Source organism: Gossypium hirsutum, chromosome D02 (genome assembly GCF_007990345.1).
Source record: "Gossypium hirsutum isolate 1008001.06 chromosome D02, Gossypium_hirsutum_v2.1, whole genome shotgun sequence".
Lineage (NCBI taxonomy): Eukaryota > Viridiplantae > Streptophyta > Magnoliopsida > Malvales > Malvaceae > Gossypium > Gossypium hirsutum.
In genome coordinates, this window is record NC_053438.1 from 65,473,936 (window position 1) to 65,486,480 (window position 12,545).

General features: G+C 31.6%; 2 protein-coding genes and 1 long non-coding RNA gene across 3 annotated transcripts; 1 reads left to right on the plus strand and 2 right to left on the minus strand.

Annotated features, from left to right (window-relative positions):
* The first annotated feature begins 36 nt into the window (after positions 1–36).
* Positions 37–1,188, plus strand: LOC121214789 (uncharacterized). The gene is made up of 2 exons (XR_005910536.1): positions 37–213; positions 968–1,188. It is a non-coding gene; the product is annotated as an uncharacterized lncRNA (long non-coding RNA).
* Positions 1,189–2,567: 1,379 nt separating this feature from the next.
* Positions 2,568–4,917, minus strand: LOC107909296 (GPI-anchored protein LLG3). The gene is made up of 3 exons (XM_016836772.2): positions 4,565–4,917; positions 4,423–4,479; positions 2,568–4,250 (listed from the first exon to the last, which is right to left on the minus strand). The coding sequence occupies exons 1-3, from the start codon at positions 4,644–4,646 to the stop codon at positions 3,904–3,906; spliced, it is 486 nt and encodes a 161-aa protein (XP_016692261.1). The 5' UTR covers positions 4,647–4,917; the 3' UTR covers positions 2,568–3,903.
* Positions 4,918–8,201: 3,284 nt separating this feature from the next.
* LOC107909297 (uncharacterized) lies at positions 8,202–12,199 on the minus strand. Its single transcript, XM_016836773.2, has 9 exons — positions 11,827–12,199; positions 11,139–11,279; positions 10,931–11,023; positions 10,712–10,838; positions 10,123–10,232; positions 9,469–9,549; positions 9,131–9,213; positions 8,743–9,022; positions 8,202–8,463 (listed from the first exon to the last, which is right to left on the minus strand). Exons 1-8 carry the CDS (start codon positions 12,148–12,150, stop codon positions 8,803–8,805), a joined length of 1,179 nt encoding a protein of 392 aa, XP_016692262.2. The 5' UTR covers positions 12,151–12,199; the 3' UTR covers positions 8,202–8,463; positions 8,743–8,802.
* Between the last annotated feature and the right edge of the window lie 346 nt (positions 12,200–12,545).

Here is a 12,545-nt window from a genome sequence, read left to right on the forward strand (position 1 = left end):
AAAAGAACAAATGAAATAAAAGAAAAGAAAAAACAGAATAGCTAAAAAGAAACAGAGAACAGACGAAAAAGAAAGAAAGGGAAGGGGAAAGAAAAATAAAAGGGAAAACTAGGGATTTGAAGCTTGGAGTTTAATAGTTAATATTGAGCCTGAAGCATCGGCCCCAAAAGGAAAAGAAAAGATCGTCGATGATTAAATCCGAAGAGAATTTCGGTTTGTATTACTATAATTCAAATTATTTATTATTTGATGTTAAATTTAAATTATGTGTATGGTAAGCATATAATAAGGTAAGTAACTTTATTGAATTGAATTTGGAAAAATTAAATTGAATAAGGAAAATATGTGTTGGTATTGAACTGTGTTTTAGTTAGTGAATGGAAAAAGTATAATTGATATTGAAAATGAATTCTTGAAATAAAAGTAAAAATTAGATTGTGAAATTTATATACCCTATTAACTAGTCGGGCTGAGTCGGATATAATTGGCATGCCATAGGATTTAGAAGAGTACGGGATTTATCGGTTTTGCCGATTAGGCACTTTATGTGTCGTTTCAAGCACCCCGTGTGTCGTTACAGGCACTTATGTGTCGTATACTGATCAGGTACTATGTACCGTTTTAGGCACAATGTGTCGTACTGGTGTGTTTGGGTTGGAATCCGTGTATCCGTCAAAGTCCAGATTGTTAATAGGGTGAATAATTGAAATGAGAAAATCAAATGAATTTGATCGATAGCCGTATTGAATATGAGAAAATTTAAAATTATGATAGGTGATTGAGATTGAAGAATAGCTTAATATTGTATTGTTATTGTCAAATAATGAAAATGTATGAATAAATTGATATTTAAGAAATTGGAGAGTTACATGCTTGGTAATTATAATTCTTTATTTCTATTATAATTTGAATTATGGTAATACCACTGAGTATACAATACTCAGCGTACGGTTGTTTCCGTGCGCAGGTTGAAAAGGGGTCAGAGTTTTGGTTCAGCATCCAGGACAATCCCGACTCCTGCATAGAGATTTTGGTGATGATTTATTCCTTAAATGAAAGTGGCATGTACATAAGAATTATGATGGTTATTTTGGTATGTTATATAGTTTTGTTGTAAAGTAAGATATTATGTGTTTTGATGATTATATTAGTAAAATGGTAGAAGTCCTTTATGGCATTGGTATCAAATTGAAATGGCTTAATTAGTTTTATGTGTTAATTAGAAATGATAATAGGATTTTTATTAATTAAGTTGTTATGTCAATATGTTAAGTAAGATTTAAGTATATAAATGCCTTGATTAAAATACTGGAATTGGGTTGCTTATGTTTTGAAATTTTGCAGGGGGTTTTATGTAAAAATAAGCAGAAATGCTGCCGAAATTTTTATAAAAAAAATAAATGGAGTCAATTAGTGAAATTTATATGTATTTATAAATTATTTTAATATGTTGGTTATTTATTTAAGAATTATTTGTAAATTGTTTGATATGTCTGGTAATGCCTCATAACCCTGTTTTGGCGACGGTTTGAGGTTAGGAGGTGTTACACTATTAATTTGCATGCTTCCGCTTACGATTATATTATTATAACTATTATCTTTATACATTTTATTTCATTTTATTAATTATAACATATATATTTCTTATAACATATTATAACCTATATATATAATAACTTAACGTATATAAAATAAAATCATCATTAATGCCATCCACTTAAAGAAACAAAAGTATAATTGCTTGTTTAGTCCCTTAATTATTTTTAATTTATAATTCAACTTTTAATACTTATACAATTTGATCTCTACACCTTAACAACTTATAAGTCATGCAAATTCACTTAACCAAAATCTAATTAACTATACAACTAATTTCGTAAATATTTATTAAAAATATTTACGAGTCTAATTTACGGGAACGGAGTCCCGAAAATGTACTTTCCGACACTCCTGACTATTGAATTGTTACATAATTATTTAAATAAAAAGATAAAAATATCATCAAATAATATAATCTTATGTAAAACAAGACTCATTTTTAAAATGGACCAGGCATTGGATAAGATTTTTTTGGTTCGAGCTTATCCTGACCCAAATTTAGAAGAAAAAAAATGCTACTGTTTTTTATTGGGTTGTCACTTTTTTTCATTATTTTTCTATCATTTCACTATTATATTATTACTATTTTGTTGCTATTATTTGAATATTGTATAAATTTTATTTTATTATTGATTTTGCTACTAATATAGAGGTATTTGCTTGTTAAGTTAGACTTATCTTAATACTATTTAAGTATATTTAAAAAAAAATCCATTGATTGAGAAACATTTATTTAAATGTTTTTAGTGTATTTGATGTATTATATTTTTTAAATTTATTTTTATATAAAAAAGTAATATAAAAACTTTTAATTATGAGCGAGCAGAGCCGTATTTGGATCTTAACATTTTTATTCAGATCGAATTTAAAAAAAAAAATTAAGTTTATTTTTTAGATTGGACCTAAATCTAAAAAAAATAGCCTAAATTTTTTACTGTACTCGACACATCGACAATTTAAGCATCAAGTTTGACGGTCAAATCATTTTGGTCCTGCAGTTAAAATGGGATAGGGAAATCTGACGTGGATCTTTTACAAATATATTTGTTTGTTTTGTCGGTTCCTCTCCATTTGTTTTTTTTTTTTCTTACAATAAGCTAAACACATCATAAAAGATCTCTGCAAAAATTTAAACATCAACAGTTTCTTGTTGAGTGTTTTCTTCTTCTTCCTTTCACAATGGGAGGCAGGGATTTAAATAGTGGTCCGTTATTGAAATAGTGGTCGTTATATAGCGGTAGCGGCACCGTCCGAAACCGTTAATGTCGAAACCCGTTATACTCGCAATACACAATAAGTAATGTAAAATTCACGACCGATACCTGCAATGACCGCAATAGCATCCGTTATGTACGCAACCGCGATAAACGCAATGCGACCGAAAACGCGACCGCGACCGCAATTTAAATCCCTGCTTCCAAGCATTCAAAACCCAAAGAAAACTACCGGAATGACTATCCTACCCTTCCTCAGCCACCCAAATCTTCTCTGTCGCTCCTGCCTCCGACCACCCCTTTTCTTCCCACTTACACTCCGAGTTCGGCTCACCCAACCAAAACCAAAACTCCTTTGATGCCATTGAGATTTCTTAAGAAATCGTTGGCTCGTTGCCGCCTCCTTCTCCGGCAAAACACATCCAGGTGGTGTTGAGACGGCGAAAGCCTAAGGTGGGAATTGCAGAGACGGAGGAGGATGAGGATGGGGTTGAACCGGATAAAGGATTTGGATTTTTGAAGGAGTTGAGGAGTAAATTGGAAATTGGGGAAGAAGTTAGGAGAGGGCCTTTTTGTGTACACTTGTTCTGCTAAGCTCAAGAAAAGCGAATTCCCATGTCCAAGCTAACAACGTTTTTTTAAATCTTTTTCTCTTAAGTTTGGGACATTGAAATCAAAGCTTTGTGCTTTAAGATATTGAATATTAGCCGAAATTTCCTTGAAGACACTCTTGTTTCGTTTGCCTAGAATGAGGTAATTTATTGTTTTCAGATCTTCTAGATGGAAAAATGGTAGGTTGAATGATAATTTTTTATTTTGATGTTGTGTTCACTGTTCATCTTATTGTAAGAAAAAGGAAACAAATGGAGAGGGACTGAGGAAACGATCATGCTTATCTAAATAATTGGACTATGTTTTTTTATTAAATTAAGCCAAGGATCAAGTGAAGCATAGATGAAATAGTAAAGAATTTGTGTGGGATATCCTTACAGAAGAAGAAAATGGAGAAATTAGATTGATGACAGAGGGAATAGATATATAGAAGCGTACAGTTGGAATATTTTAATTAAATAATTAATACGAAGAACTTTCAAAGGAAGAGAGAGAAAATGGTAAGGGAAGCAGAGGTGAGGAAGAGGAAAGCAGGAAGGGTAGAGAGGGGGGTAGCAGGACTGGCAGGGGGATCAGCATCGCAAGACAGACCTTTTTGCCCCCCTTGGCATAAATGGGCGAACAGTCCTGGTGGGTATTTGCCGTACAAGTTGATGTAACTGAACATGGTTCGAGCACAGTCACTGTTCAAATCATTGACTTTTACGCTGAAAGGGCAAGCGAAATCCGTGAGCGCTCCGCAACAGTTTTTCTTTGGGTATTCGGGTCCTTTGCAACGGCTTGTTATGATCGTGTAATTCTTCTTTGTAAAGTCTTCATCGCATGCTGCGCATCAAAACCATAAATGCTATACCAAGGTTAACGTGGAAAATTGATAAATTATTTTGTTTCACATCCATAATAAAGACAATGCAGGACATTTAATATGATTTTGATGAATATAGACATGAATATTTTTAGTTTTTTCGTTTCTTTTTCCAAGGAAAAGGGAACGTACACTTTGTAGCCTGAAGTAGGTTACGCCCAGTAGTTTCATGAGCTACCAAGGCATCATCTGCATGTAAATGTTTATGTGGTTTATAAGAATTAATCAACCTAAAATACATACATGGGAAATGAAAAAGGGAAGAAATGATTACATGAAACGTGGGTGGATGCAGAAGCAAATCGGAAAACGCAAACAAGAAACCAAAAGCTTAGATTCAATGAATTTAGACCCATTATTTGCTTTTCTTTCAGAATCTGGGAGACCTAAAATAATATATTTTTAAAGATCTCTCGCGAGCAAGCCCAAATCTCCCTTTCTTCTTTTCCTCTCGACTCTCTTTCCTTCTGGGGATGGTTTTGGGAAAGGAAGAGGGGAGGAGAGGAAAATGTTGCAAAAAAGTTGGAAAATTCAGGATACAAATCCAATGCAATTTAAGCTACCGGTGCTCGCTTCCAATGTATGTGTTGGTTTTTAGTTTTAAAACATTTAACCGTAATTGTTTTGGGAAGATATTGTTATAATTTGTTTTTAGAATGTTAGGGCCATAAAATAATATTATTATGGATTATTTACTTATATATATTTGTATTTAAAAATGCAAACACCATTAAAATTCACCATCGATTTTTTAGAGATTTTTGACTATTTTATTTTACTCGGTAAAAAAAATGAAAATGAAATGTTAATAGGGTCTAAAAGTAAATAATGATATATCCTGATAATGAAATGTTATTTTGATCCTGATAATCAAATATAATTCTGATTTTGATCATGAAAGGAATATGGTTTCATGATGTTGATCAAATGCTAGATGGTAGAATTGATTTAATGATATGAAATAAAGTATTTATAGTATGTTTACGAGGTTAATGTTGTTAGGTTTGAATTCAAATTATGATAGTATCACTATACTCAACATGTGGATTTGTTTGTTTCCGTGCACATGCCTCAAATTATGATAGTACTAGAAGCGATCATGAGTGTGACAACATCCATGGCATCAACTCTCTCAGTTCAACAATCCTTTGTACTTAAATTGTCAGATAGTATTTTTGGATTCCTTATGATGTTCGATTTTTAATATTTATAATGATGCATGGTTGAATGGTTGCGTGATTTTGGCATTACATATCCCATGGCATACATATATAAGTATATTTGGTTAAATGACTAGTTTTGCACAAGTTGGTGGTTGGTTCAATTAGGCTAAGTTGAAACGCATTGATTGCCTTGATGTTAAGATGTTCGGATATGTTTTTATATATGTTAAATAGGTGTGAATTATATGGCATTTAGACATCATTTCCATGCTTTAGATATTACACTTTTCGCATTTTAACATTTGGTCTCAAAATAAGGATATCATTGTCTCGAGATACCTAAAAATAAAATGACTATTTTAAGTATTTCTGGGTAATGGTTCCGAAATATGTTAAGTATGTCTCAAGACATACGTTGTCATATCTCGGGACAAAATCTCTTTGTCTCGAGACATCCAAACATCAAAGTTAGGAGTTTGGAACAGGAGCGTTATGTTCCATGACATAAAAGACTAAGTCTCAAGATATGAACAATTCAATGTCTCGGGACGCACTATTAAATTTAATGGATTGAGTTCAAATTCGAATCCTAGCTCTGTATTTAGTCCCATTTAACTTTGAAACACTTTATTTGAGATTATTTAACATTAATTAATTAATCATATTTATGCACTTAATTGAGAACGAATGAAATTTAATAAGATTGAACACCAAATTATTTATGAAATGAATTGAGATAATTTAAGTTACTCGCATATTCATATCTAGTGACTGGATCGTGTATAAGGTGTCACATTAACATTGTAAAATTTATATAATTTTTTTGTCGAACGTAAAAATATATAATATTAATATTTTTATAGCATCTATAATGTATGAATTGAATTTATATGTGAAAACCTAAAAGAAAATAAATGTAATTATATTTAATTCTATATTTTATAATTAAATTAAAATTTGTTTTTTTTATGGATAGATGCTATCTAATTAATTTGATTCAATAAAAATTTTGGCTCCCCAAATAACTCAGACTCGAATCTAATTGAGAAATTAAAATAATGACAATTGATTCATTAAAAACTAGTATTTTGTGTTAACTATGTTTCCATTATTTTTAAACCTACAAAACAAATTAATATTATATAAAATTAAAATAATTGTTATTATTTTATTAATAATATTTCTATTATCAATATTTAATATAAGACTAATAGATAGATTTTATAATTTTTATTGATTATAATATTAGTATAAAAATGTCAAATAATTATAATTATATTAACCATTTTTAAAATTATTATCACTTAACTAGTATCGTCTACTCACGCTTTACATTAGGTTGATTATTTATTTGTGTTAAATTATAGAGTAATGATTCGAAGACTAAATATATTTTAAGCAAAATTTTTAGAACTAAAACGGTGGTCGAACTGATCAAACCACTTGTCCTTATAGTTCGAATAAATGAATCATTAAAAACATAAAAATAAAGTATTTAAAAAAAACAATTTAATCAATTTTTTAGTCTAGTTCTACCAACTCGTATCGATTCACAAATCAACCAGTCTAATGCCTCTCTCCGAATCAGTACCTCGATCGATTTAATCAGTTCAAACAATCATGGTTCTAAGTCTCTATACTTCGTATATTTGGAATTTAGTCCTTCAACTTTTATTTTCAAGAATTTAATATTTCAACTTTATGATTTAAAACTCCGCTTTCAAATCATATATAACCACATAATATTTTAATTGAAAAGCCAACAATATTAACTATTTAAACTAGCTAATAAAATTATAAAAATAGAGACTAAATTATATTAAAAATTAAAATATAATGATTAAAAAAAGAAAAGATGAGCTGGTGTGTGCAACATGTAATAACGAGGAAGTTCCTTTTCACATTCCTTTAATATATAGGTATAAATTAGAGTTGAAATTCATATTAAATTACACATTATTTTAGATTAGCTATCTTAGCTTTTGTTGATGTGGTTGTTAATGCCAAATCAACTTTTAATTTTTTTTTAAACGAAAATGATTGGTGGGTAATTAATTGTTTTATTTTATATGGTTAGATTTTTATTTGTTTTAATTTTATAAATTAATTTTATGTTTTTATTTTATTGTATCTATTCAACTAATATTTTACTATTGGTTGCTTTTTTCTTCTCTCAATTATTTTTTATCAACTTTTATTATAAATTAAATTACTTCTAATTTAATTAGTATAAATATATTTGTTGAAATTACAAATATATTATTTTATGAATTAAAAAATAAGTGTATCAAATCACATGCCACACACAACATTAAAAACTACCTAATCAATTTATTAAATATTTTCATCCTATAATTTTTTTTAATTAAAGTACTTTTTAACTACTATGAAAAATGTAGTAAGTAAACATATCTATATATACACAACTTCTATTTCAAAGTTTTACAATAACTTTTTTTTATCAATTCCCACCACCTGATTAATTGCAAATATATGTTAGACTTACTAGATTTTTACAATAATAACTTTCTTTAGGCTATAACAAAGATTAATTTTTTACAAAGCCAAGATACTTTCCCCTTAGGTTAAATTTTTTTAACCTTACTAGCTCTAATTAATGTTTGTGGAATCAGAAAAAGTAGGTAATTGCTGATATGAGTATACACTTTCTTAATTTTTTTCCCCATATATTTAGAAGATCACATTTCCTACCCACATCTAAATTATGTTATTACACATGGACACAGATAGAAAAAAAGTGAACTCTTTGCTTGGTAACTGTGGTAAATTTCAAATAAAGCAAGTTCTATCCAGTTTGCAATCAGCAGTAAATACTAGATTGTGAATAAAAAGCCTTGTAGGCAAAGTTTACAATGAAATAGAGATACCTACCTCTATATATCAAAATACAATTTGAAGAGCTTAGCAGTCAATGCACAGCTTGTTACTTGACACCTCCCTACATATCTATCAGTAGTTGTTGATGCAATTGAATCCGATTATAGGAACCCTGTAAGAAACAAGAAACAATGCTAATGTTCAATAATTTGTTTATTTGTAGAAAGAACTTGGCCATAAAAAGGACAGGGGATAACAACTGACTATTGATCCATAACTTTAAATGATGGTTACCCATCTAATGGAAAAATGAATAGCTCAAACAGAGACTGTATTTGTTTATTCCTAGCATCTCTACCTAGTCTATTAGCACTTGGACTTGGTCTTTGGTGAACAGTCAATCGGAGGAAAAAAAAATTGAAATCATCAAAATCAAAATACAAATCCATACCTAAATTGGAGTAAGCTTGCTTCTGATCACCCTCAGGTATCTCATTCAATTGGTTGGCTGTTAACAAATGTCCCTAGAGTGTCTTACTTTACGAGTGATGGACCTGCCCATCCGAAGGCGTCGAGTCGTCAGTACTTCTAACAAGACAACTAGAGCATCTTCAACTGCTTCAGCCTGTTTATCCAATCCATGGGTGCTGCACTCTGGAAGAAGCTGCAGCTCAGCAAGAACACTAATAGCTGCTGCGGCTGTACAAGTACGGTCCCATGATGGTTGAGGACTGCTCTCAAAACAACATAAACTGTTAGTATATACTTCGACAGATCCAAAGGGGTTCAGGAATAAAAAAAAGCAGATGCCTGTGAAAAGCAAGTGGTTTGCAATTTACCGAAGCTTATGCATTGCAGATGCACCTGTGGCAAGAGATATGCAAGGGATGTCTTCCTCTCCCCAGGCCAACTTTGCTTGCTCCTACAAATAACATTTCCATCAAGCTCTCAAATAGCAGTCCAGGAAAGTTATTAAGAATATAGGTTCAGGCTTTAATTAGACAATGAGAGAACCATCCCTTATTTACACCTGAAACAAGCACCTATAAGCTCCATGCATTACAAGTTTAGTACTATAGGTCAATCATGAAGGCTAAACCAATGAGGCATAACCCATAACTCAATGAGCAATCTATTGACAAAAGCAAATGTAAAATAAAATGCTTAATCAAATTACCTTTACACGCCTGAACATTGCTGCAGAATTGCTCCATGTACCATCAATCAAAACAAAATTCAGAGGTCTATCTTTATTTGTCTGTGGAACAAAATCAACATAACAATTACAAAAAGAAATGAAAGTTAAATATTACAAGTTGTATTTTACCTGAGATGTGCTGTAATGCAAGAGCGTTCCGCACTTGGCTACCATTTCTTTATCAATTAAGTTGTTTCAGTCACTTGTAAAATACAATCTCAGTAAGGTTCAGATATTACTATTGTCATAGTTACTTTAACCAATTCCAAATGGCTTCCTCCAATGCTTTAAGCATATGGAGAAAAGATACTTCAGACAAAGCATATTGTCATGAAGAATTCAAAGAACCAACACAGTAACTGCAAGCCAAATTGTTTTTGGAAATGGGATAAGACAAGTATATAAAAGTTCAATTAGAATCCAAAAAAAAAAAACAAAATTATATCTGAAATAGCTTATCATCAAGCAGCATTTCCATGCAAATTTTTTGTAATGTTTGGTGAAATATGACCTTTAGTAATGAAGTAATCACCGCCCTTTCAAAATCAACAAAGTACTCTTCAAATATCATCAAGTAAAATGCAAAGCAAGAAAGTTGTATAAAGAGTGATTTATCATGTAAGAGGAGAGTACCAACGAATATGCACATTCCATATCTGCTGAAGATTGATGGCTAAAGGCATCCTGAACTGTCTTTGGTGCATTGTTGTGGTTTGGATAAAGGCACCAAACCTTGGCTTTTCCTGAGGTTTCAAAGAAAACCAAAACTTACTAGGAAGACCTTTCTTTAACACCAAAATGTACATAAAACAAACTTTAGACACAGAGCATCAACAAGACAAGATATAAGAGCTCACACATAATATTGGATCAAAAATTCATGATCATGTTTTGACAAATAGTTTGCTAATAGTCTTTGATTCATAATAACAAATGAACAATATGAGAAAGGCAAACCCATATATATGTTACCCTCAGTCAAAAAGCGCAGATGATAGTTTATATTACATGCAATAAAAGATGATTATGTTGCAAAGACAAGAATTTGGATACATAAGTACAATGAAAAGAATAAAGATTTTACTATATTACACACCTAATGGACCAAAAGTAATTCCATCTGTTCCTAAATAAGCTTAAAACACAACCACATTATCCATAAATAATTTACCCCATCAATACTGCAATATTTCCCTTTTTTTAGAAGAAGGCTAAAAGAAACCTGCATCCTTAAATGCATTCCACATGATCTCCTCATCTTCAGAAATTCCATAAAGACACAAAGTTGCAGCTTGAACACCAAATACTTGCCATAACAACTTGCCAGTGTTGTTCTGCCGTAGAAAATCCTGGAAAAGGAAGATTATACATTTGATGATATAAATACAAATATACCATCAATCAGAAGCGTCAATATCAAATGGTAAAACAAAATCCTAACCTTTGGGTGCATATACACCCAAAATTTTATGCCATGCCATAGTGAGGAAGGCTTGACTTTTGAACACATGCAATCTTCCATAGGAAGCCAACACTGAAAATTGTTAATTCATCATCAAATATGGAAAAAAAAAAAAAGGAAAATACTTCTAAAGGTTGCTCTTCTTCTCTGAAACATATCAATGAAAGCTCTGAAAAGCAGCACATACCTTCTGGCAGAGATAGCCCCGACTTCCGAGCAACCTGCATGCTATTTGCCGAGCAGAATAGAACTGGAACTTTTTGTCTGAGTCAGCCAATGTCTCATATTTTGCTCTGTGCTTCTTATCCTCCTGGATTTTAAAATCCCCCTGATTGTCATCGCCATAGACCATAAGTAAGAAAAAGCAATAACAACCTACCACTGAATGGTTAAATGATCACTAATAAAAAGACTAGAAGAGAAGCAATACTGGAAATATATGATGATTAAAAAGAACAACAATGTAGCAAAGGGAATGAATTATTGGCAAACAGATAACCATTAGTCTATCTGCGTTATTAACATATGTGTAATTTAAATCTCAGACTCAGTACATTGACTTCAACCCATTTGACATCCATGAAACTTGGCAAATATAAATTGTCTTCTAGATGCAATAATATCAATGATCCAAATACAAAGACATATCGAAAGGTAGAAAATCTGTAAAAGAAACGCCCTGTGTAATCCTAATGCTATAGTCCTTGAAACACACTTCAACCAATTTTCTCTCGTTTCAGATATCAAAAGTGAAATAGCAAATGAACAAACGTTTCCCTTGCATATAAAAAAAATGAATAAATCAAAAGCAAATGCCAAAGGAAAAATATATATTGTTAATGCCGGGGGGCGGGGAGAGAGGTTGAATGGCGAACCTGTAATTTACCACCATTACCACCAAAAACCATGTGGGCATCAATATTATTCTCCAGAAGCTTCAAATCCTGAATGACAGCATTTACCATTGCTGGTACTGGAGATACGCAGCCCCATCGCTGCCATTCCTCCAACGTGATGGGGCCACCGCAACCACTATCATCGAATAGGGCTTCTCTTGGAGAGGAACGAGAAGCAGAGCTCATGATTGAGCTATGAAGGCTCCCGGGTCGATAGTCGATATGGGTTTTGGGTGAGAATTTGAGAGATGAGGAGAATTGCAATGTAAATGTCAATACCCTATTGCTGGCGCTGCTCAGCATTGTTACTTCGGCTGAGTTTTCTCAGGGTTTTTCTTTTCTTTTTTCCTTTTTTTTTAATTTTTTAATAATTGGGAATTGTTTATTGGCCCTAAGAACTCGGGCCTTCTATGAAGAAAATGTGAGCTGGGCCTAGTAGAAATTCTAGAGATTCATACATCAAATCCATCAAGTTGAATTCGTTAATTTTATTTATTTATTTATACAACTTACTTATATTCATAATTCTTTTCGCAACAATATTATTGTAAGTATAGGAGGGTATGGATTCGAGTGTGCTAAAGCGCATTATACTCCTATTTAAGGGTTGGAGGAGGGCTATTGGTAGTTTTAGATATTGTATCAAAAAGAGCAGATATGTTAAAGAACCTATAATGAGATTAATATTAAAAAAATCC